The 26298-nt window shown below is 38.0% G+C and overlaps 1 protein-coding gene across 1 annotated transcript in view; it reads left to right on the plus strand.

Annotated features, from left to right (window-relative positions):
• The window catches only part of SFMBT2 (Scm like with four mbt domains 2), a 279653-nt gene extending 259148 nt beyond the window's left edge, over positions 1-20505 (plus strand). The window contains exons 17-21 of the mRNA XM_044679668.1: positions 6098-6273; positions 12188-12354; positions 12911-13171; positions 13750-13878; positions 19867-20505. Of these exons, the coding sequence (XP_044535603.1) occupies positions 6098-6273; positions 12188-12354; positions 12911-13171; positions 13750-13878; positions 19867-20007 (874 nt within the window). The 3' untranslated portion in view covers positions 20008-20505. The remainder of the gene's footprint in view (positions 1-6097; positions 6274-12187; positions 12355-12910; positions 13172-13749; positions 13879-19866) is intronic.
• Positions 20506-26298: the final 5793 nt, after the last annotated feature.

Genomic DNA, 26298 nt, shown 5'->3' on the forward strand with positions numbered 1-26298 from the left:
AGCGACTTGCCCAAGGTCACCCAGCTAGGAAGCATCTGAAGTCAGATTTGAACCTAGGACCTCCCATCTCTGAGCCTGGCTCTCCATCCCCTGAGCCACTTAGCTGCCCCTCCCTCCAGTTGTAGGTTTAAAAAAAAACACAACAGAAAAGCAAACTTTTTTTTGATGTTAAGCATTCTTCACCAGTTGCATTTTATTTTGAGCTTTAGTGCTCTTGATACTAAAAACAACTTAATGGGTATCCATCATTTCCAAATACATCTATCACCACCAACCTACCCAGTATGTTAGTTAAAATCACCTGGGGTTCTATTTGGAAGGATTGAACCTCAATATAGTGTTTGACAAACTTCTGTGGACTTGTGGGGGTCCTTAAAACTACATTTCCCGTGGTCCAACGGTTTTCATGTGTTTCCTGTTTTGGATGACTTATTAAAGGTGAGGGACTGTTTTAAGTAGGGGGTAGTGACTTGGAACTTCCTCTTTAGTTACCTGAGCTCGAGGAGAGAGGAAGGGAAATGGCTGAGGTGAGGTTGGAATAGGTTTTTCTTACAGGTGCGTGGTCAGTTTATCTCTATCAGCATGGCTTTTATTAAAATACTATTCTCCCTTTTGATCTCAACCATCATCATTTTTAATTATAACACCAGAAAGCTACCTTTTCTAATACATTCTTTTAAAGAAGATAAAAAACAATTTGACACATGTAGCCAACATGAGACACTGAGAAACAGAAGAAGCCAGGGCAAGATGGGTTGGTGGCAAGGTGGGAAAGAGCCCAGCAACCATCTAGGGCTACTTATATTCCCCCAGAAATCAGTGAGGGAGAAGGTGATGCATAGACTAGTGAAATAGGAAGGTTGGAAGGAAAACAGCATTATAGGGAATGGAGTCCACAGTGGAAAATGTTTGGGGGAAATCTGAAATGATCAAAGAGATCAGGAAGTAGAAGACTCAGCTAAAGACTCTGAGCATAAACAGATAAATCAGGAGACCAGATACTAGTAACAAAAGGGAAAATAGCCTCCGAATCAGGGAAAAGACTTCAAACATCAATGAAGAAGAATGACAAGATGGAGGAAAATGTCAGTGAAGCAGCAGACTCTATGAAACCACAGCAAATTGTTCTTGAATGGTTTAAAAGAGAAATAAGAATTCTTAAAGAATTTATGGACTGTGCAGGAAAAATAATTGGTAGAAGAGATAAATTTGAATCCAGAGGAGTAAGTCTCACCAGAATAAAAACAAAGAGAATAACTGACTTGGAAAATAAATCTATGGAAGTAAAAGGACAATCTGGAAGGAGAGAAGCATAAAACAGTTAAAAGTTAAAAGGAAATGTGATCTTATCTGCAGGATAAGGATATATAGAGATAATTTGAGGATTATAGGTCTCCCAGAAGAGTTAGTTGCAAACACAAGAGGCCACAAAACTCTGAACATAGGCAGGTTGCCTATTGACTTAGAAATCACATATTAACATTATGACGTGTTCTATTTTTATTTTTGTTCAACATTCCCGTATTATATTTTAAGCTAGTTCAAGCAGTGAGGTTTATTTGATACCTTTATCCCAGAAGAACAAGGCAGGTAAAAAAAAACCTGACATAATGCAAGAAATAATATTAGAAAACTGCCTAGAATGTTTGAATACAGAAAGCAACATTTCCTTTAACTCTTAACTCTTTTTTGCTTCTCTCCTTCCAAATTGTCCTTTACTTCCATAGATTTACACTCCAAGTCAGTTATTCTCTCTTCGACTCGAAGTCTCCCCTCACTCTTTGATGTCAGGCTTGTGATCTGTTTGCTGAGCTTTGTTTTTCCCTCTTTCATTGGAGGTATCTATTCTGACGACTCTTTTAGTCCTCTTGATCTCCTGACATCATCACTAACCACATCCCATTCAGAGCAAACCTCCCTGAAGAAAACAAACAAAAATAAAGGTTTCTAAAGGAGAGCAAGGGAAAGAATTTAGGTGAAGGATTTACTCAGAGTACCCTAGCTAGGAGCTGCCTGAATGGGAATTCTCTTTCATGCAAGATGCCTTCTGGACCACTTTCTTTGACATTATCTTTGCCATTCATCAGTTCTGATCCAGTGATCTGTCCATTTTTTTTTCCTTTCCTTCTTTCTGAGATGATTTATAATGTCAGGGAGTTTTCTATTATGTACCAGCTTAGTTGTTTGTTTTACTATCTCCCCATTGCTTTATCTTTTCCTTACATGTAAGATATTCTTTAAAATCTCTTAGTGTTTACAGTAGCCTGTTTGGGAAATTATATGGCTAAGGATTTCTTTTTTCTCTTCAGTTTAATGGCTACAGGAGAAAATGTGAAACCATGCTTTTTCAGCAGTTCCTCTTTGTAAATCCTGTCTACCCAACAAAAGAGTTATTTCTTTGTTATATACTTCCCCTCAGCTCTGGGGAGAATTTCACTGGATGAACTCTACACAGATTATAGCATTTCTTTGCAATATGATCTCATATGATAAGGAATCCAGAACTCTGGACTATAGTCCTAACACTACCTTATTGGTTATATGAGCTCAAATAAATTATATGACAATCGAGACCATTCCCTCAGGTCGTTTGCCCTAGATAAGTCATGGAAATGTTCTGTGAGTCTTAGTTCCCTCCTCTGTAAAATGGGAATATTTATAAAAGCTTTCCTACAGAACTAAAGAAAAGAAAATATATGAAGGTGTTTGAAAAATTATTTAAGCACTCTACATATACAAACTGTCATTGATCATCTTCAGCAATATCCAATTTAGCTCTTTGGTATCAAAAACTTAATTATTTTTGGCCTCTCTTTATTATTCTTCAGATTTCTTCCTGTCTTTAATGACACACCTCAAATGGTGCCACCTCCTGTTAAGTCCTCCTAAGTGACCTCCTTCCCTTTGCGAGTCAAAGCTCATATAATGTCTTGTACTTCGCCTCTTCATTTTCTTTGTTCTCTGGCATTGTTTTTGCACACCTTATCTCCCTTACTACATTTTAAGGACCTTTAAAACAGGACTGACAGCTTAGTTATCTTTTTATTCTCATTCCCTGACAAATATAGCAATAATAATGATGGTTTTTTGTACAGCATCAAAATTCTGCCCATACAAGGTGTATAATTATATCAATATTCAATAAACATATCAATACATAGTTATATCCACAGATAAAATTGATTGGTTCTATCTTGGTTTAAGAAATAGTCTATAATTAACCTTCTCTCTTCTTGGCTTTTATAGTATTTTCCTATTGAATCCTAAGAAATTATCTTCTCCCACAAGATCAAAATATATTTTGAGGGGCCTGATCTCCCCATCTTTTCTCAGACACTTGAATCTTTACCCAGCATGCACATTGGTCATAGCATAACTTGTTTGTTCATTTGGGGTAATTAGAGACTCAACTGTTAGAGAACTCAGTAAACATGCACATATTGGTGAGCCCAGGCCTCTCCACTTTAAGTCTTGAACCTAAAAGGTCATTCCAAAGCCTGGGTTTTAGCCAGTTAGTATAAAACCTAAGCATCCCAAGGAATATTAAATTAGAAGGGATGACAACAACAAGGGGCAAATGTACAGATTGGATGCCATTTTAAGCTTTCTCCCAAAGACTTTACTTAGGTCATGCTAGCTACCCAACTTGATGCTATTTTCATTTTGAAACACAATGAATGCCATGGGTAAGAGCCACCCAGGAGTGTATCACAGAGGCCTTAGTAAATCTAAGGAAGAAAGCTCTTGATTAGAAAGAAAAAGTAAGGTTTAGGGAAGTTGAGGCCTTAGAATATGGTCTTAATGCCAAAGATTTTAAATATTTAATTTAAATTTGAATTTAATTTAATTTTAAATAAAAATATTATGCCAAAAGTTAAGTTTAGCACAGCAGAGGGGTTGAACAGAGAGGCAGAATTGGGATTTGAAAGAGTAAAAGGTCACTGAAGACAAACAAATTTTTTTCCTAACAATTTTGGGAAATAAAAACCATTAGAGAGAAAGATATAACTCTGTGGCACAGGGTAAATGGGACCTTGATAAAGAATGATAGATAAAAGGCAGAACTATTTAACTCTTTTATTTTCCTTTCTTCTTTGGCCAGAGAAATCTTTGGACTGACAAGACAGCACAAAATATATCTGATAGGGAATTGAAATTCAAGGTGATAGTTATAGCCCAACATGTAGGAAGAAATGGTGGATAGAATTATTGAACTACTTTTAGTGACCTCTTCAAGATCATAAAGATTTGGAGAATTGTTGAAAGATGGGAGAAGGGCAAATGATCTGAGGGAGTAGTCTCTAGACAGCAGACAACCTCTTCCATCTACTTAGGAGAAGGAACCCATGGCATCATCATAACCAAAGATATTGTTGCCAGGGGTGAGTTGTTCTTTGCTACATTATATGTCATGCATGTGGTTTCTGTAAGCTAGCATAACTCTGGACATCCACTGAACTTGGGAGAGTCACATAAACTTTCATTTAGTCTGTTTCCCTTCATTAGAAAGGAGATGATTCTAAGCCTTGCTATGCCAGTACAATGTTCTAGGATTGAAGTGAGCAGATAAACGTTATAAATCATCTCAGTAAAAGGTTCTAGAATAATTTCTTGAGTCCTTCTTTCTTTGATCTCTTTGGGGTATAAACCTAGTAGTAGTATTGTTGGATAGAGTGGTGGCATTTTAGAGATAAGGCAAACTTAAGAAGCAAGGAGATGAGAATGGAGGACTTTGTTTCCATAAGAGATTTCTCCTCTTACGGAGAAATTGGGATAAATATTTACCTAAGATGGCACTTTCCTATTAGCTTCTGCTATGATATGTTAAACTTTGATATAAGGAAAATTTTTTGCTTTCACCAAAGTTGTATCTTCTTGTTTAAGTAATTTCAGAAATCGTGACTGTATATAAATTATCTCTCCTAACTTTAATAAGTAGTCAATTGATCCTTGAACAATAACACTAAATGAGAGATCTAAATACAGTGGTTTTTGCTATGGCCACATGTCTCATCAGAACTGACACTCCCTCTTTACTTTGCTATTTGTCACATTCGAGATTTGCTCTGGGCTCTTATATTGGTTTCTTTCTTCATTGTGTTTTTCTTCTTTAAAAAAATTGACCATGCATTATTGATAGATCTTTCTCCTTATAACTTCTTTGGAGAAATGCCATTTTTGAAAAATCATTTGAATTACTAGAAGCACATAAGCAATCTTTTCCAAGACAAGATTTCTTTGTTTTGAATTGCTTAGTTTTCAAAATGATAACATAATTACTTATATACCCAAATTTTCAAAAATAAAATGTGATGATAAAAGCACTAAGTTTAATTTCATAACATTTATTTTTGGTACTAATGTTTATTGGTTATATATCATGTATTAACCTGTATATTACCAAATGAGAATATACTTAATGGAACATTTTATTATAGTGGATTATTTAAACATTTTTTATTTTTTTATTTATACACACATAAATTATTTATACACAAAATTCATTGATGTTACAGCATAAAAGTACTTCATGACTTTGCTTCTCACTCCCATTCTCATTTTTCATTCTTGTCTACCATTTTTTAAATGAAATTCTCTCTTCTTCTACTTATTAGTGCTGTTGGAAATCTTTTCCTTCACGGCCCAACTTCTGGAATTAGATACTTCTCATATAGCTTGTCTGATTCCCTCAACTAGAATTGATTTCACCCTTTGTAAATTCTTGTACCGTTTTGCATTGCCTTACCCCTTTGTAGGTCGTGGCTAATGTATATTTTGCTTATTTTGTGCATCCATTACTATTTCTGCTATATTCTAAACTCTAAGCAAATGTCTTATTTCATCTTTGTATCCCTAGGGCTTCTCACCCATGTGTAGGTGGGCCTTAGGAACTTTTTTGCGGCAAGATAGGTACTTATATGTTGCTTGAACTTAATCAGATTTGCTTAGAAGTGTGAAACCAAATAAATTAAGCCATTTTGCATTTGCTTTATTTTAAAAGGATAATGTGATATGTGTGGAACTTGGCCTAGAAACTGGTCCTATAAATAAAAGTTAAATTTTCAAAAAACATTTTTTTCTCTCTCTCTCTTCCTAGGTATAGAGGTAAAACATACAGGGCAGTTGTCAAGATTGTACGAACGTCTGACCAAGTAGCAGATTTCTGTAAGAGAGTTTGTGCCAAGCTGGAATGCTGTCCAAATCTGTTTAGTCCTGTTCTGGTTACTGAGATCTGCCCAGAAAACTGTTCTATCCATACCAAAACCAAATACAGTAAGTCTTAATTGTGGAACTGGCACCAGTCAATATCTTCCTACCTCCCCCTTCCCCTTCTTCTCTCACCCCCACATCCCTGGTCTCCTTTCCTCAATTCCTCCCCTTCCAAAAAAACTAAATAGACTTATAAATTACTTTTCCTCTTATTTCTGGTAATTTCCCAGTAATGTTTTATATATTATTCTATGGAATAATTATGAGTATCTGCCCTTGACAATTAAAAATATTTTGAGTTAGGAGGAGGGTTTTGACCAAATCTGTGTTTTCACTATTTTGAAGAACTCCCTTTACTATTAAAAATGAACAGCTGCTCTGAGTAGAGAGGAGAGGGAAGCCTTGACCTTGTCTTTCTGATTCTGTGGTTGATTCTTCATTCACTGAACTACACCGCCTTTTAGAATGGCTATATTAGAATAGTAAGAGGTGATTAGAAGGATGATTAGGAAGAGGCTGGAATTCATTGTAAATCAAATAGAATCTCAGTAGGTTGAATGATTTTGAACATTCTTAAAGACAACCCAAAGTATAAAATAAGAAAAAGAATACCTTTGTTGGTGTCATAAGGGGTAAAAAGAGGTTGTTTTTTTTTTTTTGTTGGGTGAATATTAAAAGTTTTAGTCACCAAGGAATTGAATAAATATCAGTTCCTAATGAGAAAACCTCAAGTCAAAATGACTTTTATGGTAATTTATTTACAAATGAGGAGAGAGAGAGAGAGAGAGAGAGAGAGAGAGAGAGAGAGAGAAGAGAGAGAGAGAGAAAGTAAGAAAATTAGAGGAAGGATAAGATAAGATAATTAACCTAACACACTAAATAATTTGCTCCGGCCCTGGTTCAACCCAGGCAGGACTAACCAGTCCTCAGTCGGAGAAAGTTCAGCCTTAAGCTGAGGACTGAGGGCCGAAGGCCAAAGGTTGGGGATGAATGAAGCAAAAGCTTCAGTCACAAGGCCTTTCTTGAAGGGAGAGCTCCTTCGGAGAAATCCAGGAAAGATCAGTCTTTACACTCACTATGTTTAGTTCTGAGGGAGAGATTTAAGAGCAGTCTCACCATATCCAAAGTCCCAGCCAGCCAGCCAGAGCTCCTTCAGGTCCAAGACACGAACAAGAAGATGGTTACAGGGAGTTGTCACTCCCTTTTAAAGGTGCTTCTTTTGTGGCCCTTCCTGTGCCTTCCTCTTAGTTTATGTGTCCAATCACAATAGACAGTTTACTTAGGATTGCCCAGGGAACAGTCAGTCAATTCTGATTCATCACCCACTTTTGCACAGGTGGGTTACAGACCTCCCCACTTGTGAATTAAGTGTGGTTGTTTACGCTTTTGGAGATTAAATCTAAGAATGGGCAGGGTAGATTTAATTTCATTATCACAATGTATAGATAAAATTTGTTTAACAAAGTAGAGCAGTAGTAGTGTAGTTGTTTTATTCATTATGTTTGTCAAAGCAATCTAGTTTATAAACCACTTGGCTAAATACTCTGGGGCATATATATTATTTTCCTCATGTCATTTGGGAAGCAGTGGCTTTAGCGAAGGAATGTGCTATCACAAATGGCTGGACTCATCCTGCAGGGATATAGCCATCTCATTATCTGTCCATCTTGTGCTAGGTATTCCCCTATAAAGATCACCCCTTGTCTAGGTTCATGGAGTGCCTGAGAACCACAAAAACGCTGTGGATCAAGGATGCTTATAGCACTCAATAGACATCAGATGTGGTTTACGATCGAAATTGCCACCTGCCATTTTTACCTCCCAAAGTCCTACTGATTTCCAACTCAGCTAGTCTGTTCTGGCAGATGATTAGCTCCAAGAGAATAATCTTTACTGAACTGGACTGTCAGCTTGTACAGGATCACAGACAAGATTATTCCTTCTACAACACTATTCCTACCTACCAACCTCTCCAAGCTTTCCCTACCACTCTTCTTCAAATAATGTCTAGTCCAGCCATATTGGGCTACTCCCAGTTCCCTAAACATGTGCCATCATTGACATGATCCCCAATGCATGGGAATCCTCTCCTTACCTTTAGCCCTGCACAGCTCTCTGAACTCTCACAGCACACTGTACCTTTTTAAAGTATCAATCCCATTCTGCTTTGTTTACAATTATTTGAGTGATGCTGCAGAATGTACCCAACCCTTTCATTTCTTTTCCCTCCTCTCTTCTGGAAGGAGCAGAGCTGATTCTCACCCATTTCACCTATTTTACCTTTGTTGTAGTTGTTGTTCACTTGTGTTGTTGGAGTGCTCTGGACAGAGATACTAGATTGGTTTGCCTTTTCCTTCCCTAGCTCATTTTACAATTGAAGAAATGGAGGCAAAAAGGGTGATATGACTTGAGCAGGGTCATATAACCAGTATCCGAGGCCAGATTTGAACTCAGGAAGTTGGATCTTCCTGACTCTAGGCATGGCGCTTTATTCACTGGGCCTCCTAGCTACCCTTGGCTACCTTTATGTAGCTTACCTTTGTCTCGCCTACTTCAGGCAAGAATGCCTGATAAATACCTGTCCCCCTTTGCATTCTCACCTCAGAGGCTAGTTATTTGATGAGATACATGGATTACAACTTATTGCTCACTCCTAGGGGAAATAGGATATCTTTTTGGTCCACATGGCTCCTTTTCTCAACTCTTTTTATGGATTTAATATTGGATGAAAAAGTATAAATACTATCTCAATAGCTCAGAGCCCCCAGTTAAAAAAAAATCCTAACCTTCAAATGGAGGGTTGGTTCTCTGTTGTAATTTAAAGTATTGTGTATCTCTTAACTAATCCCTGGTATCTTTATGGTTTGAAGTCTCATCATGACCCAGGAGACTTAGGTAGACAAAGTGAAGAGTCCGTTATAGTTTCTGTTACTGAAGAATCTCAGTGAGAGGAAGTTGGGGAAAGAGCATGTCGGGAGGGGAGCATCCTAGAGGTCTTGAGGAAGTAAATACAAGCAACGTCCTGACTCTGACGGGAGCTGCTTACAGGGCACTTGGGGTCCCTCCTCTTTCTCTCTGTTCTCTGCCACCTCAGGCTTCTTTTCAGATTCTTCTTTAGATTGTCATCCCTGCTGGCCACTCTCCCTAGCTTGTGTCAGGAACCCTGTGGATGGTGCTCCCTACCCCCACTGATGGTCTTCGACTATTACTGTCCTTTTTCTTCCTCTCTTGAAGACCTTGTGGCTCCCTTCAGGTGTTCCAAGCACAACTAAGATCTGCCTTCATGTCAAAGAGTTCAGCAGTCCTACATTGCTCTCAGGCCTCCCAGGAGATGTTTGTCCCTCTGCAAATGCCAGGATTCCCATGGATTCTCAATCTCCTCTTCTCCACACAACCTCCATACAAATAGGTCTATGTGGGTGTATAATTAATTTCTGTACCCTAGAACTCCAATTCCCAGCATCCCATGTTCCTTCTCACATTACATGCTGACATAGGGAGGATATAAATTTGGTGTAGCCACGCCTCTCTCTCTCTGCCTGTGATCCAGTTTGGTGGAGGTGGTGTGAAGTGAGTGGCAGAAGAATCTACTCATGTGGCCTTATATTTTGTTAGATAATTACCTTTTTATTCCTTTACTTCAATTGATTATTAATAAACTTTATAAAATATAATACATGGAATGTTAGACATTAATTTAAATCTTACATGTGTCTGCGTTTATGTATACACATATCTACACATACACATGTGTAAACATAATGCCTTAGGAGTTATCCTATGCATATAATATTAATTTATGTATCTTTTCCCCATATTAAATTGTAGTGTGTTCTAGAGCAGGAAATCTATTTTATTTATCTATATATTCCTGTCATAACCTGATAGGAAGCCTTGTATAGATAGGAAGCTTAATAAGTCTTAGAATTAAATGGATGGCTATAAAATGCGAATTCTCTTTGTAGGATTACAGTGAGCTATAAAAGGGTTTTAGTGTTCATGGGATTGTGGTCAAGTCACCAACCACCAGCAGTGAAGACAGCAGGATGTCACTGAGGGCTCACCTTGGCCTCTGATATTGAGGGGAAAAACAAGCTACCCTTTCCTCTTATACTTGGGGGTGGGGGGAGAGCAGGCAACTGCAATTAAAAATAAATACTATTAAAAATGAAACTAAAGATTTTTCTAGGTCTGGCTTTCGAAGCCACACAGTCCTTTGGGTCAGCTCACAGTGAATATTGCTGATGACTGAATTGAATTTATAAAGAGCCAGAGGGAAGAAGATAAAACAATCTCTGCATGGAATTTTGAACAATAAGTGACAACAGTCATTGAATGAAGTTCAAAAACTTGAAAACATGCCACCCTTCCTACTTCATTCAGCAAAACCAATCATGATTTCTCAAGTCCTCCTTCTAAAAGCCAGATTTCAACAGACTTTGCATAGCCAGTCTGGAATTTCCCAACATATGTGGATACTTGTTCACATGTATCTTGTACATTCAGCTAGATAAATATGAGAGAATCTTTGTGTTACAGTAGTTTGTGCTTGTTCAGCAACTTGTGTCCCAGGAGAAATAGAGAGCGAGCGCTATATAATAATTCCAGGTTCTTGGGAGGTATTTTTCTTCTATTAAGACACTGATCCAAAGATGATGATAAATCATATTTATGTAATGCTTTGTTTGGAACCTTATAAGGTGGAGAGTGCAAATATCTTCCCTAAGAAATTTTTCACTGTGACTCCTCAGAATCAATAGGATTAAAAATTACTTGTTCTCATTTACTTCCATAACAGATAAATATGGGCCATTGAACATCATCTATATGCACTAAATTCTAGCTTGTTTTTGAAGGAATCATTTCATTTAGGAGGGATATTAGAAATTGTCTGACCCTACTAATATTCTATAACAGACATGGATTTAAGGTTGTAGAGATCATTAGGGATCAGTTGAAAATGAAGAATGATTTGGGTTTTTTTTCATGACTTCCCCATCCACAAGTCTTCCTTTGCTACATTTCATTGTTCTTTTATAAAATGAGAACCACATAGTGGGACAGATGAGCTTCTGCTTAATTAATGAGCTCTCTTGATCATGACCCTAAGTATTTCATTCTCAGTGATGTTTTTAATTGAGTAATTGATTATGAGTTTAGTTCATATAATGAATACATTATTCATCAGTGCTGATCTAAGATACCTGTTTCTCTCTGGAACGTTGGCACATATACTGATAACTACTACTCACTATTTAATATGTCAGAGAGCTAAATTCTTTGTTTTGTTGAGTAGTTGAGTTGGAAGAAAGCCAGAATTTTTAATGACAGTAGCTAATATTTTATAGCACTTTAAAGTTTGTAACATGCTTTACAAATATTATCTCATTTTGTCTTCACTGTAATCCTAGATGCTGTTATTATCTCCAATTTTAGATGAGGAAATTAAGGCAGTGAGAGGTAAAAGACTTGCCTAGGGTCACGTAGCTAGTAAGTATTAGAAGATCCTTTTTCCTATACTCTGAAATCAGTACATGTTTGTATTGCTCAGATTAGGACAGAGAGGGAATAAGGTCCCTTCAAGGACACTCTTTTTAATACTTCTCAGGAAATATGTATTTCCTCCAAAATTCAGACTTTGGTCCTGCAGGTAAGAACATTCCACTGTATGATGATTGCTGTTGCAGCAACAAAATGAGTAGGACAATGAAAAGACCACAAAAACATATGCCCTATAATATCTGGTTTTTTTGTTTTGTTTTGTTTTGTTTTAACTCTTAACCTTCTGTCTTGGAATCAGTTAATTCTAAAACATATGAGTGGTAGAGGTTAGGCCGTGGGGGTTAAGTGACTTGCCTAGAGTCACACAGCTAAGAAATGTTGTGAGGTTAGATTCAAACACAGGACTGCCCATCTCTAGGCTCTCCTGACTCTTGGCTTTTTGTTCATTGAGTTTTTATTTTTACCTTTTCTATAGCTTATTATTATGGAAAGAGAAGAAAAATTGTTAAACCCCCAATTGGAGAAAACAATACTGAAATTGGGCCCCCAAAGCCCACTAGACGAAGGAAACGACGGAAATCCATCTTTGTGCAGAAGAAGAGACGATCCTCTACGGCAGATTTCGCAACAGGATCAGCAGAGGTGAACATCACTCGAAAAAAGTTTTAGCTCACCTTGGATGAACATGATGGTTGCCTAGAGAAGATCATTAGTGTTATTCAGAGCTCTGAGTCCCCAGTGATTGTTGCATAGAGAAGATTATTAGTGTTATGCAGTGATTGTTGCATAGAGAAGATTATAAATGTTATGCAATGATTGTTGCATAGAGAAGATTATTAGTGTTATGTAGAGCTCTGAGCTCCCAGCAATTGTTGCATAGAGAAGATTATAAGCCCTATGTGTAGCTCTGAGCCCCCAGGTGCTAAGCTGGAGGATCCTAGCTGTGAGGCACACACAGTCATGCTTATCCTGGGCCAGAGGGCTGAGAACAGAGCATAGAACACACATGAGCTTTCCAGGACAGGCAAGCTAGGAGAATGCACTGTCCCCATGGAGTCACTAGGGTGAAGTCTTACAGGGCCTCCTGGAGAGAGAGACAAGAAGCCACAGTGAGTCCTTGCTTCTTTTGGCCGGCCTAGGTAGGAACACAGCTCTCATCTAACTTTACCCATTAGAGCACATTCCCTTTCTGTGTCAGGAAAGTGAAGAAGAGGACGTGGATGCCGTGGAAGAGGACACCGGGAGTGAGGAAACCAGCTCAGAACTCCGGGATGACCAGACTGACACGTCCTCAGCTGACGTCCCCTCCACCCGGCCCAGGAGGGCTGTCACCTTACGCAGTGGCCCAGAGTCAGAGCGGCCCCCACCTGTGGAGAGGGCCCGGAGGAGCCGCAAAGCCCAGGCATTCTCCTGCACAGAAGGAGAGCGATGCACTCAAGTCAAACAAGAGAGGCTAGAGGTGAGGCTGGAGGAATAGGGTAGCTGGGTGGCTCAGAGGACTGAGAGCCAGGCCTATTGGTGGGAGGATGTGAGGTTCAAATGTGGCCTCAGAGAGATACTGTGAACCTGGGCAAGTCACTTTACCTTGTTGGCCTCAGTTTCCTCATTTGTAAAATGAGCTGGTAAAGAAAATGGCAAAGCATGCCAGCATCTTTACTAATAGAACTCATATGGGATGCAGTTGAACAATGACAAACAACTTGCTCACTTCCTGCCTTTTTATTCCTATGTGCTATATTAAGCTATTCCTTATGTACTGCTTTTTTTTTTTTTTGCTCCAGTTGCCTTGTTCTGAAGGCACATCCCTCCCTGAAGGCATGGCCCTGACCCTTGTCATTGATGGTATATTTAGTAAATTGTTCCAGGACACTTTCTGGCCCTGGGGAACTAAAGAGAGATAATTAATGGTATCTTCCATCCTATAAATGTCTTCTGTTTGGGAGGGTTTGGTTCAATGGCTTTCAAAATTAGTCAAAATAGAGTTGCAGCAGTATTTATAATTTCCTTTGACTCGTTTTCACATTTGGATTTCTGTAGGAAGTAAAACATGAAGAGGAAGAGAAACTTGTCCTGGAGAGTAACCCCTTAGAATGGACGGTAACAGATGTTGTGAGGTTTATTAAACTGACAGATTGTGCTCCCTTGGCCAAAATATTTCAGGAACAGGTACAGTATTTTATTTTATTCTTTTGCACTTCTTCCTTAAACACAGGAGGTGTTTAATAAACTTCTTTAAAAATTTAATTTGATCTTTTTGACTATTGATCAGGTGTGTTGTATTTGGACTTCTTACTCTGTGATGAGATGGGCAGAATGCCCAGGGAGGCCCGTGCCAACTCAAATTCATCTCATGAGTCTTCCTTTCCTTCTTCTGCCAACTTTCACTGTGGCATTGCTACCAGTTTGGGTAGCTTCTTATTTTATTGCAGAAAGTGTGAGTGGGGTAACTGGGAGAGCCTTGCCAAAAAGTTGAAATAATATTTTTCTGTCTACGTAACCTGCAGATGGACATTTTCTCAGGATTTCAACAAAAAGATTAGAAGTTTAGGGCTAAAAGGCACACTCTCATTCTACAGATGCAAAAATTGATGTTAATGTTTCCTTTGATTTGTTCTAATTGTAGCATTTTCCTTCTCATCCATTAATAAAAAGATGCAATCAAGATTTTGCTATTTATCCCAGCAAAGGAAATAAGGAAATTTGCTTTCCTTGGACATATATTATTTCTGATTAACACCTATGAATGACTTGTTAGCCTTATGGAAAAATTTAAATTTAAGCCAGTGAGTGTTTCCTTTTATAATGTATGCTCAACATAGCACATTATCTGTATTTTCATAATGTTGAGTTACAGTATAATTTTTCTTGAAATTTCATTTTTAAAAAATACTTTGTGTTTATAGAATGAATAAAAGTGTATTTTAAATTAATCTTCACAAAATAAATCAGAAAAAGGGACAATATGTCTATAATTATGTCAGCATGAACATTTGAACAGTAAAGGGAGAAAAATTCTATCAAATTTTTCATAGTCATTTATTTGCATGTCCCTTTTTTTCACAAGAGATATGATAAAATGGAAGTGAAGCAGGAAAATTAAGGAATGGAAGGACATAAAATTTGTTAACCTGGTACTTTTGGCCCATAGCAGGGGAGATTCTGTCAATGTTATTTTTTTAAATGGGAGGGAAGATTGTTGTGTGTTCTCTTGTGTCAATAGCACTTTATCTTAAAGAGTCCAAACATCAGGGGCAACCTGTTCTAGACAAGCAAAAGAATAGAGATTCTTAACCTTTTTATGTTCTTGGATGCCTTTAACAGTTTGATGAATAAACTCAATAAAGTTTTTGTTTTTTAAATTCATAATTGAAAGAAATAATTACATTTCAATGAGAAGTTAGTGACTAATGAAAAAAAATTAAGTTTTTTCATCATCCAAGTTCATGGATCCCTTTGAAATATTATGAACCCCAAATTAAGAACTTTTGATTTAAAAACTTGAGTTTCTATAACAAACAGATAGTAAGCATGTTCCTTGGTACAGAATTCTCCAGACAGACAAGGCAAGATAATACAATGAACAAAGACATGATGTCAAAACCTGCCTGATTTCAGGCCTGTTGCTATACAGAATCTTCTCTGTTTTCATAGTAAGCTGAGAATGGTGGGCTTGCTCTTGTTTAAAGCATGCATCAGGGTTATCAGTTTTGTAAAATTGCTATCTAGACTACTTTCCAGGATTCTCCTTGCCCCTTTCTATCACACATAAAGGAGAAGAAACATTTACCAGTCGGGCAGAGTCATTGATAAAACTGCAAACTGAACGATTGCTTTCCAGGTTAGGTGAAAGGCTGGGAATTAATAAGATATCACTCTGCACCCATTTACAGCATAGAAAACTATATGCAGCAACTAAAACAGAAACAAGAAATGAATGCTTTAACATCCAATTGCTAAATTATTATGAGAAAAAGATAAAAATAATACTCATTTTGTTCAAAATTAAAAATTTGAAGTAGGAAGGGAGAAGAAAAGGCCTGAAACTGCATACAGACATGCCTCTCTCTCTCTCTCTCTCTCTCTCTCTCTCTCTCTCTCTCTCTCTCCATACAGACATACATATATATGTATACATATATATATATATATATATAATTTATTTCGTGAAATTTAAGGACTAGAAATAGAAAGTTTTAGGCTGATTCCATAAAGTTGAGTGCATAGGCTCATGACTTAGAAACCTTAGGGGAAAACAGCCCCCTTATTTTATAAATTTGAAATCAGCTCTTCTGAGTCCAAATTCAGTGTTCTTTTCCCACTGTACTACATTGTCTTTATTCTGGTCCTACTCATTAGATCTGGTGGATTCCTTAATCCCCAGCTGGCCTTTCCAGAATCAATTAGAAAAACATGAATCCAAATACTGACTGTTGAGAATATTATTATTTTTCTCCTTAAAGGGAAGATAAAGTAGTTTTAATGGAGAGTATACTTATTCATTTTAAANTATGTATACATATATATATATGTATACATATATATATAATTTATTTCGTGAAATTTAAGGACTAGAAATAGAAAGTTTTAGGCTGATTCCATAAAGTTGAGTGCATAGGCTCATGACTTAGAAACCTTAGGGGAAAATAGCCCCCTTATTTTATAAATTTGAAATCAGCTCTTCTGAGTCCAAATTCAGTGTTCTTTTCCCACTGTACTACATTGTCTTTATTCTGGTCCTACTCATTAGATCTGGTGGATTCCTTAATCCCCAGCTGGCCTTTCCAGAATCAATTAGAAAAACATGAATCCAAATACTGACTGTTGAGAATATTATTATTTTTCTCCTTAAAGGGAAGATAAAGTAGTTTTAATGGAGAGTATACTTATTCATTTTAAAATTCAAATTTAACATTAAGAATTTTGTCCATCAGAGTAGCTGGCTATTACTTACTGAACTTCCAATGTGAATGGGCACTTGATTCCCCTCTTTTGTTAAATTAGAGCTTTAATTACTATACTTTACTAATTAGTTAGCATTATTGGACCAAACACTAAGACTCTGATTTCACTGAGGTTTCCTTTGGGTGACTTTCAAGTATTTTAAATGAAACACATATCCCCACAGGCTTGATCATCTTTTTTAACCCTTACCTTTTATCTTAGAATTGATATTAATTATTGATTCCAAGGCAGAAGAGTGGCAGGAGCTAGGGAGTCGGGGTTAATTGACTTGCCTAGGAAAGTGTCTGAGGTGTTAGAACATCACAGTTTTTAAAAGTGAAATAGTTATATTCGTTTATTGCTTTCAATATTTTAAACTATTAGATTGTTATAAACAAAAAGAAACATTTGCAAGAATTACATATTTTCCAATTAGATCTAAAATTTTATAACATTGCTCTTCTACCATGGGCTTTTTAAATACTTAACATTTCATACTCCAAACATGCACATTTATATACCTATCATCCATAGAACAGAAAAGCTTAAATAACTTGATCCTGGGTTGTCTATTTTCCAATATAGTTTAATAAAAAAGAGTCCTTGACAGGGAAATTAGTTGAATATTTGATATCTAAAAGGGGAGAGGGGAACAATTTTTACACCCTCTACCCCTATGGAAGTGTATATTAATAATTATTGTTCAAAATAATTATCCTGAGCCCTTACAGGTACTGAATTGCCTTCAAAATCAAAGATTAAGTTTTTGTTTATGTCAAGACACAAATCATGTAATAAGTGTGCACGATGTGTCAGGAATCATGCTAACCATTATTGGGTGGTACAAAGAAAGGCAAAGACCCCCTCCCCCCCCCACACACACACTGCCTTCAAAGAAGTCCCATTCCAGTGGGAAGACAACATAAAAAAAAAATGTGCGCCTATTTGGTGGATTCTGGGAGAAACGAAAAGATTCCATCATGGATCAGATATGCGAGATGAAGGAGAAGTGAAGAATCGAGGGGGACGCCAAGATTACAAGCCTGGGTGATGGGGACAATGAGCATCCCCTTCGACAGTAATAGGGGAGTGTAGAGGACACACCTGTGGGATCGTTTAAGGTTTTCATTCTCAGGGTCAAGGAGTAGCAAGCATAGGCGATGCATAATAAAGACATAGTACTGACCTATGGGAACGTAATAAACCAGGAGGCACAACGGATACCTTCTGGACCTGGAGTCTGGAGTTCCTGAGTTCTTATCCTGTCTTGGAGACCCAGGCCCAGTCAATTAGCCTCTTTCTGCCTTAGTTTCCTAGTCTGTAAAATGCAATAATAATATCATCTATTTCCCTGGATTACTGTGAGAATAAAATGAGATCATGTTTATCAGTGCTCTGCAAACTTGAGAGTGATATGTAAATGCCAGTCTCTTATTAACAACATCAGTACTACTAATACTAATAACATTTTCATCCTACTTGCTTCAAGGACTATCACTGGCTAATTCACCACCCCTAGTGTTGCGAATGTGCGCATAAAGTCAGGTGTCACCCCTTTGGGCTAGGTCCCTGAATGACTATATAACCTTAGGCAAATAACTTTACTTGTCTGCTAGGCACTAATAGGCATGTTCTGAAAGTAAAATTAGATGCTACAAGTGGAAATAAGCGTGATTAAACACAATGTGAATAAGAAATTGAAGTTTCTGTGACTTAAAGCTTATAACATCAAATCTGGATTTGGGCTGATGTGTGTAATTTATAGTCCCAAATGCAATCAGATTTGAATCTTAAGAGATCATATAGACCAGCCTCTTTATTTTACAGATGAATGGAAACACAGTTCCCTAAGCTCCCTTTATGGCTCTAAAAATCTATCAAAACTCTGCATCTTTAGCAATAGGGCAGTGATTTCTTGATATATGTCATCCCTACCATTAGTCAGTGATCAACAAATTAATGGATTGTCCCATTATCAACATATCTGTACTCAGCCTTCTAGTTTGTTTTTAAATGTGGCAGTTTTCATTATTTTAGTGTGTTAGCACATAAATATGACAGTTTTGAGCTAGACCAAGTGATATATTTATCACTTGTCCTTGTGTTTAGTCTCTTGGTCTCAAGATAGAGGGAACTTTGTTGTTAACACCATTTTCTGCCAGAATTCTGATCATTCAGTTCAATTAGGAGACCATTACTTTGAAGACAGAAGTCTTCACACAAACATAAAACTAATCATTTTCTGTTTGTGGATATTGGCCATGTCTTATACATTAATTGCACTTGCCCGATTATAGCTTGGAGGGATCACGGCTGGGATAATCTTGGAAGTTTCAGACCCTCCGAGGTTCTAATCACATCCAGATAAGTGTCCTGGGAAGGGATGCTGGCAGCCCGCTCACCAAGGCCACATCATGCAGGATTTGGGCATTTGTTCACAACAAGGTCACTTCTTAACCAGTCCAAGAATTGAAGTGTTTGGCTTAAAGTGTTCCTCTAAATTTCTCCTCTCTATAAGAGGACATCCATCTCTTTATCGTTGCGTACTTCAGGCTGGCTTAACAAAAATTCTCAATCATTTGGATGTGTCTTTGGCATCTTCTTACGCTCCACTGCAGCCCTCCCTGCCCTCACTTTTCTGCCCAGCTCCCTCTTCACACCTTTGCTCTGCCTTGCTCGCAGCTAGCTGTTAATTACTTTCCCTCCATCAAATACTTCTGAACACTCCACACACCAACGTTCTTTGAAGACTCTAACATCCATGATCCATTTGAAGACTGTAACATCCATGATCCATGTTGCCCTCGGCACTATGGAATTCTGTGATGCAGCTTTAACTTCTCTCAGGATCATGGATGTTACAAGAGCCAGAGGACTGACTTTTCACGTTGATAATTTAGGCTTCGGCAAGGCAGGAGATCCTTCTTGGGGCCGTCCCCATCCCCATAGTAGCAGCTCCTGGGTCCTCCTGGTAGGTGTAGCGTCTGCAGACGATGCGGGTCGCTGAGGGTTCCGTTTCCAATCTCCATGGCAGCTAAGATATAAGAACTGTTTTTAAACAATTTCAGTATAACCAGTTTTTTTTTTTTGGTAATTTTGTGCATTTGAAAACATTATTCTTAGAAAAGCATAGATTCCAGCAGGCTACCAAAGGAATGCATGATAGAAAGGAATTGAAGCCCCCAACATCTAACCCTTGTTTCCTTCTGCCAGGACATCGACGGCCAAGCGCTCCTGCTGCTGACCCTTCCCACGGTGCAGGAGTGCATGGAGCTGAAGCTGGGACCTGCCATCAAGCTCTGCCATCAGATCGAAAGAGTTAAAGTTGCATTCTATGCACAATATGCCAACTAAGTCTAGCCCCTCTCCACGAGGAGGATTCCTCTGTGGGGGAAGAAGGGCCCTTTGCCGATAGACTTTCTTCTGCCTGCAGACATGTGAAATCGAAGCACTAAGGAAAATCTCAGTGTGAGAAAGACCCAGACTGCTTAACCAGCCTCTGACCCCCACAGATTTCTTGAAGATGTCTCTGTTTTAGAAGCACACTGACCTCTCCCAGCCACCGCTTTGTGAGAGCAGAACTTGCTGTCTTATGTTGTGGCATCCCCACGATACAGCAGAAGCGTAGGGAACCTGGCTCCCTCTTTCCCACCAAACCCACGGCGCCTTCTCTCATTAGGGCATCCTACTCATTTCAAGAAAAAGGTTAGGAGTTGGTGGTGTGTTTATTCAGCAGTTATGTGGGATAAGGACTAGGCAACTTTAAAAAAAAAAAAGCTACAAATAAGCCTCAAACAGATTTGTCCACACTTCTTTCATATTGAAATGTGTATGATTGCAATTTCAAGTGACTTCTACCATTGCAAATCGATCCTAGTGTTCAACACATTTCTGTCCCATTTATACACATGAGTGTTGATAAATATACATATTAAAACAGGATGTGATTCTGAAAAGACCAACTAATCCTCTAGGTTTGTCAGCACTCTAGGAAAATGTGAGCTTGGGAAGGGAGAGCTGGAATCTAGAAAAAGTCTGCAGAGACACAGTATTCACAACTCAATGAAATAAAGCTTTTGTACCTTTATATTTGTAACCGGATCAGGGAGGGGGTTCTCCTGATTCTCCTAAAGAAGTGGAACTGCTGCAGGACATGTTGAAAGGAATTACTTGAGCATCCCAAAACAAGGAAAAGGAACATTTCAGAGGAGGGGTTATTAGAGGCACTTTTGTCATAGACAACCTAAAATTGCTTCGGTGGAGTCCACAGTGGGTTGTTCCCTGACCGCGTGGCATGGTTTTGTTTTGGTTAAGTAGCCCAGATTTCACATATTAAACTTCAACACCACGAAAGGGAGAAGCAGCAATGATGACTGTGAACTGAATACCACCTACCCCCCTCCCCTCCTCACTTGCTCTCTGTTCTCTTAATGGCATTATCTGGGTAGACAAAACTGGACCCCCCACAATCTTCCCCCGGTCACGCTGTAACCCCAACTCCATCCACATCCCCAGACCGACCTGGAACCTTGTGCAGGTAGGCATCAGTCCTTCAGGAAGCTGACTGCCTATGCAGACCTCTCTATGGCTCCGGGATAAGAGTGCTCTTGGACCAAAAGAATCCTCCGTCCGATCCAATCAGTAACTCAAGCCATTCATCAAGACATGGAAGTGTCTCAAAGAATGATCCTAACCTGTTGTGATTTTAATTCATTGGGCTTTTAAAAAATATATGAAATTAGGAACAAGTTCTAAATTATTCAGGAGTTGAGCTCCACAATGGTGGTTTCCCATCTTCACTTGACGACTTATCTAAAATCACTATTTTGATCATTCCCCACCCAAAATTTGGTCTCTGCAGAGGCAGTGTCTATATTCCCGTGACCTGGGCTCCCTCCTATAACCACCATGGGGATATGTCTTCAGTTAAGCTTGCTCTGGCAAGTCAGATTGGAGATGCTGACCTTTGTTTAGCATATTGGGACTGGCTTCAACAAAAGCAAGACTTTTACATGAATATCTTCTGCTATTGAGATTGTTAAAGCTAGTGTTTACAGCCACGTTATAAACCTTTAATGAATGGACTTTTGTTTGGAGAACCCTGATGGAGCACCATTTACAAGAAGGCTTGCTGACATCACAGTAATGCTAGAAAAATGCCGTGTGATTCACCATTGGTTTGTAGTAGAGTTTTAAAACATATTCTCCAAGCCAGTGTGGACCTCCCTTTGGGTCTCCTCGCCCCGGGGCCTCCTTCTCGTGAAGTTTCACTTTCCTGAGACTTGTCAAGAATTTTGGCCTTTTCTCTGTGCAGATTCCTTCATGATCTTTTTTCTGTGGCCTTTTCAAACTGTGCTATTTCTGTTTCAGCAAATGTGAAGGAATGAGCCGACCACGCCACATTTGCTTTTGATATTGATATCCACTTCTGCTGCCCTTTCCAGAAAGTGGAGTTTGGAGAGGAAAGGGAGGGAGGGCGGCGGGACCAACCTAGGTGTGAAGGAAGCCCGTAAGTTAAAGCCGGGAGAATTTCTAACTGGATACTCTGCCTGGCTCTGGATCGTGGAACCACAATGCTGACGGTTTCCCTTATGCTTACACTTTCTCTCCGTGTGCCCTTTGCCAGATAACCAGGGAAGGATGGGGTGAGTGTATCATGGACTCAGTCTTTGTATGCGCATGGGAGGAGGAGGAGATGGCTACAGCCTCAAAGTCGAGCCTCTTCCATGGTGACCATCCTCACAGCCCTTGAGGGAAAAACAAAAAACAGTTCATTTTAGGGCTATGATGTTTAAATCAAACACATGCAGGATTTGGGAAGCTTTCTTCCCTTAGCTTGTGATGCTACTATACAGCCCTGACATAGCTTAGTTAACTTGCTGATATCTTCCAGAACTTTTAAATTCTTAAATTCAGTGTGTATCATTTCTTCAAATTTAAAAGAGCCACTGTGCCCCCCCCCAAAAAAAACCATATACACAGATTCCTTTAGATATGGTTTTCCTCCATTTCTATTAAATTGATAAAAGTTTCTGAAGACCAGTTAAATTTTTCCTCTCCACCACTGCTAATTAGAAGGGTACGAAGACTCTGAGATCATGTATTGAAGGTCCAGAAGTCCACCACCATCACCGTGCTGGGCCCTCCCCAAACTTCTATCCACAATCTCTTCTTTGCGCCCTCAAGATTATAGCTATAGTCTCTTTTTATTCAACTGCTCTCCAAAGAGTTTTCTTAGTTCTTCCACATTGTTTCATTCTAGTGCCCGGTAATGTAATTTGTCTCCCTTAACAATACTTTTTAGATCAGATTCCCCCAAACACTTTGGCCCTTTGTACATTATGCAACTTCTACCCTTGACACCTAACTTAATTTGCCTCCTGCTCCATAGCAAACAAAAAGAAATTATAGGTTATATTGCTATATCCCACCAGGAGGATTGTATTTCCACCCTTGATATAAATATTTCCTTACTTTTAAACACAGCCAATAGCTGTACAAAGGAAAAATTAAAGGAGGTGTAATTTAAAAAAAAAAGTCAGGAATATAGTATTGTCATGATGAAGGATTCTGTATAAGAGAATTCCTTAATATTCTTTGTATAGAATAAGCTCCCAGAATGTATTTAAAACATGATGTGAGTTTGCAAAATTTTATGGAGACAAAGTTTAAAATTTCCTGCTTTTCCCTCTGTTCTCCCCCACCCTACTACATTTAAAGCTAATTCTCAATTCACTCCTCAGTAAGTTATAATGATCCAAACCTTTGGTGCAGGCTAATACTTTTAGGAAACAAAACATTTTTTTGCCAATCACAGATTGACAGGAATTTCCTAATCTTCTTAGAACTGTGATAGTTAAGTGAGGCAGAACACTGAGCCTTGCTTTTGTATCTTGTAACAAACACTCCATTCTAAGATGCTTCTTCTTAACCTGCCACATTTTGAAAGCATTGAGGGCTTTCATACTTCTTTTTAAAAAGCAATTTATATTTGTGTTTATAACTGAAAATGAAAAACGTATTAAAAACCACTTTGCTGTGATTTAGATCATCAGGCTCACTTTTTGACAGAGATCATAAGGCTCAATTTCTTCCATTTTTAGAATACTATTAGAGGGCAAAGATATTTAAAGAGAGAAGACAAAGCAAGACATCCATAGTTTCTGAAGAAGAAACCTTTGGAGTAACAGATATTCTCATTTTCTCTTTGGTGCAATAATAATTCAGCAGCAAGTAAAAAATTATAGAAAAGTGGTAACAATAATAATGTAAGGTGTCCTCATAATAGGAATGTGCAATTTTTCTTAAAATAAAATGTGCTCAAAATTAGTCTATGCCCCTCCCTTTAAATTAAATAGTATTTGCCCTGGTTAAATTAATGTATTTTCCCAGTTTCAGCCATCAGTCATAGTATGCCATGGACCTACTAAATATTTTGGTTCGAATCTTAATTAGCCTGGTTCAAATCACTTATTTTACCAAAACATCTTTCTAACACACTAAAAAATGCCAACGCATGAAGCTGCTTTTGGTTTTGGCCAAATTTTTTCACATTTATTCCATTATTTTAAATCATAGTTTGATATCCAAAGTTATACTCGATTTTCATTATTTTTTCTTAAAACTATCAGTGAGAAAATGGTTAAGGTCAGATAACAATGAGAATGTAAACAGTGCCAAACCTTAACCAGAAATTACAAGAGTCCCATGTGGATGGAAAAGATGCAGTGAAGAAAAAACTTGTAGGACGACAATCTTTTGCTAAAAAAATTAATAATAATCATTTGTATGCTGGGTAATTGAGACAAATGAAAAATGACAGAAAAATTTCATTTATTGTCCAAAAATGGGAAGTAGCATGATGTTTAGAAGCATAAACTCTTTCTAGTGGCGAATGTTGAAAGCCCTTTTGCTGTTTTGCATTCCAGTTTGAATAGTTTGTATTGAAATTTGATTCATGTTGTGTACTTTTTGGTGTGTAAAAGAAAAAATTGATGGTGTTTTTACTTTTGAAATTTGCAGGACAAAGGGCATGTTGTTAGTTTGCTGTAAGATTGTATTCTGTATATATGTTTTCATGTAAATAAATGAAAATCTATATTCAGAGTTATATTTTAATTTTTATTCTAAATGAAAAAAAATCCCCTTTTTACTTGAAAAATTGTAAGCCACATTGTTAATAAAGTAATAATGAATACCACATTTAGTGCTTGTGTCTGACCTATGCCTGGAAGATGAGTAATGAGTGTACTTCTTTCCTTCAAATGACTCATCTCTTCATAATATTTTTTTTGTTTTATTACAAAACAAAAATTCTTGTTTTATTACAAAGTACTCTATAGAAGATAAAGCAGAAATCTGGGAACCAAAATTCAACGATGTGAATTTTCTGCCAAAGCAGAGTATACGGCCTTTCCTAATTACATATCCATTCTGATCCATATTTGTCAACAACATCAAATGTGAAGAAATTGATACAGAAAGCTCTTTTTGGTGTTGGGAATGTTAAGGTGTATCACTAGATGATCCTCCCGCCACCTATCAAAACGGGAGTTGGAACAAGGGTGAGTGGCAGGAGCATCTGAGTCCAGGTCTGATGGCCGCCACCAGACTTGGCATTTCATGGCTATTGACTAAAGCATTTTTACTGGCATCTTAATTACGGCACCAAAGGAAATGGATGTACATTTCCAAGGACTTCCTCAGAAACGGCGGAGAACCTACTAAAGAATAGCAGCCCCTTTGGAATTATATCGATTTCTAATATTTAGCAAACTAAACTAAGGCAGAACCCCAAATCCAACCTGCTTCTCTCAAGCCAGAGCCGACAATCCTAACAATTCTGAATGGTTCTAATTGTTTCAGCTCATGCAGGGTTTATGGGCCACGTTACCTAGAGATAGACACAGACAGAGTGTGTGTGTGTGTGTGTGTGTGTGTGTGTGTGTGTGTGTGTGTGTGTTTGTATTCCCAAAGGAAGCATAGAGTAGGAGTTAAAGCCTGATTTAAGACCTTCCTGAATATAAGCTGATTTCTTGGGCAAATCACTGACCTTCTCTCTGCCACTATCATTTTTATAATGAAAATAATATTTGATCCATTTCATCCCGGTGCTATGGTTAGGATTATTTAAGGTAATAAATATAAAGGCAGCTAAAATGACGTAGAAGTTAGAGGACCAGCTTTGGGGTCAAGAAGACCTGGGTTCTAATGTGATCCCTAACATAGCGATGGTATGATTATGGAAAAGACAACTTCTCAGGACTCCAATCATTCACCAAATCAGTTATGGGTGAGTCGTTGATCTTCATGATTGAAGGGGATTTCCAGTGACAAATTCCCCCCAAACCAATGAAATCTTAGGTCTGGATTAGTTAAAAAAAACTGTGAAAAAAAATTGAAGTGCTATTTAAATGTCAGGTATTTTTTCCCTTAATCCTACAGATCGATTTCCAACTTTGATAAATTATTTAAGTCATTTGCACTATCCGTATTCACCAGACCTCTTTGTGTTGTGTAAATTAAGAAAGCAAGACGGGAAGAAAAATCCCTTCAACCACAGCTGTTATTAGACCGAGTTCTGAGTGAGAACATAATCAATGCTTCATAAGTGGTTCAAAGACCACCTAAAATATATGCTTCTAA

The sequence above is a fragment of the Gracilinanus agilis genome, chromosome 5 (genome assembly GCF_016433145.1).
Source record: "Gracilinanus agilis isolate LMUSP501 chromosome 5, AgileGrace, whole genome shotgun sequence".
In the NCBI taxonomy this organism is placed as follows: Eukaryota; Metazoa; Chordata; class Mammalia; order Didelphimorphia; family Didelphidae; genus Gracilinanus; species Gracilinanus agilis.